We start from the raw sequence: 1,693 nt of genomic DNA, 5'->3' as shown, positions 1-1,693 counted from the left end.
AAAAGTCGAAAATTTCCTCGATTTGGGATTCAAGATAAACCGGTGACTTGGGACACCAAAAGCCAAACCTTTCCCAAGTGGAGACTTTGAATTAAATAAATAATCCCATTTCGAATATTGTCACTTAAATTGGAAAAACTCCACTCGCGCATCTTACCCCTCGGGGCGGGCGCGCAAAAAGGAGGTGTGACAGTTGCTACAAGTTTTAGTTATTTGGTTGCTACAAGTTCCAATTCTATAGATGTATCCACAATTGATAGAACTGAGATTATGCCTAATATCAAATTGATTGAAAACACGAAACTTAGTGAAAATACGGGTATAATAGATAATATGTTGAATGAAGTTGTTGAGGAGGATCAAGTTTATAAAGATAAAGAGACAGTTATGAATGTGATGAAGAACTTGGTTGTACGCGAGAGGTTCCAATTCAAGGTGAAGAGATCAAGCGCAACAAAGTATGTCAATAATTGTATATTCTTTTATATATATGTATAAATATGTATAAAGTAGTATATATTTGTATATAGGTATTAAAATTAGTATATATCTAGTTATGTTTTTGTACACAAGTGTATTTAGAAGTTGAATGATCTTTAATCCTAGGTATCACCTTATGTGTATGGATGACAGTTGTGCTTGGAGTTTCAAATCTTCTGCCGTTTTCAAGGCAAACATATTTAAAGTGAGAAGCTACAATAATAATCACACATGCGGCTATGGTGAAAGATACTTAACACAACGTCAAGCTACTTCGGGTGTAATTGCTAGTATAGTCAAGGACAAGTATGTTAATCCAAAAAAAGTTTACACCGGAAATGATATAATAGAGGACATACAAAAGCAACACGGGATTGAAGTGAGCTACATGAAAGCACGGAGAGCTAAAGAGATAGCAATGGCAATGATAAGAGGGAGTCCGAGTGATTCATATAAGGAGTTGCCGAAGTATTTTTATATGTTGGAGCATACAAATCCAGGAACGGTTACAAAGTTGCACAAATCAGAAGATGGATGCTTTCTTTATACATATGTTTCACTATATGCATTTATCAAGGGTTGGGAGCATTGCAGACCGATAATGGTTGTTGACGGAAGTTTCCTTAAAGCAGCATATAAGGGTACCATATTGACTGCTTGCACACAGGATGGAGCTGGTGAGTTGACTGCATCTACCTTGTTTCTGCAGATTGTATAATGTTGTAGTTTCATGTATAAAAGTGTATATGATTTCACAGCTGTTGTTTTTATAAAATTTGCAGTTTGTATAAAGTTGTATAACTGTGTATAAGATTTGTATAATTGTCTGAATCCTACTATCTATTTTGTATAAACAGGAAAAATCCTTCCACTTGCATATGCAATTGTAGATTCGGAGAATAACAAATCTTGGGAGTGGTTCTTTGTCTAGATAAAGTGTGATGACCCTATGTGTTCTGAGGCCTTAAAAAACCTCATTTAGAGTCACCTCGATTTGCGTGCGCAGTCCGGGCGCGTAGCCGGAAAGCTTAAATATAAAATTCTGTGAAAATGATAAAATTTGGTTATAAAATGAGTTAATTTGGCTTCGATCAACGTTTTGGGTAAACAGACCCGGACCCGTAATTTGACGGTCCCGAAAGGTCCGTAGAAAATTATGGGACTTGGGCGTATGCCCGAAATCAAATTTCGAGGTCTCAAGCGCGAGAAATGA

At 36.4% G+C, this 1,693-nt stretch overlaps 1 protein-coding gene across 1 annotated transcript; it reads left to right on the top strand.

Moving 5' to 3' along the window:
- The first annotated feature begins 333 nt into the window (after positions 1-333).
- On the top strand, positions 334-1,411 carry LOC138877309 (uncharacterized). The gene is made up of 3 exons (XM_070156909.1): positions 334-458; positions 634-1,157; positions 1,338-1,411. Exons 1-3 carry the CDS (start codon positions 334-336, stop codon positions 1,409-1,411), a joined length of 723 nt encoding a protein of 240 aa, XP_070013010.1.
- Positions 1,412-1,693: the final 282 nt, after the last annotated feature.

This window comes from Nicotiana sylvestris, chromosome 1, assembly GCF_000393655.2.
Source record: "Nicotiana sylvestris chromosome 1, ASM39365v2, whole genome shotgun sequence".
NCBI classification, from domain to species: Eukaryota; Viridiplantae; Streptophyta; class Magnoliopsida; order Solanales; family Solanaceae; genus Nicotiana; species Nicotiana sylvestris.
This window is presented reverse-complemented; position numbering and strand designations above follow the sequence as displayed.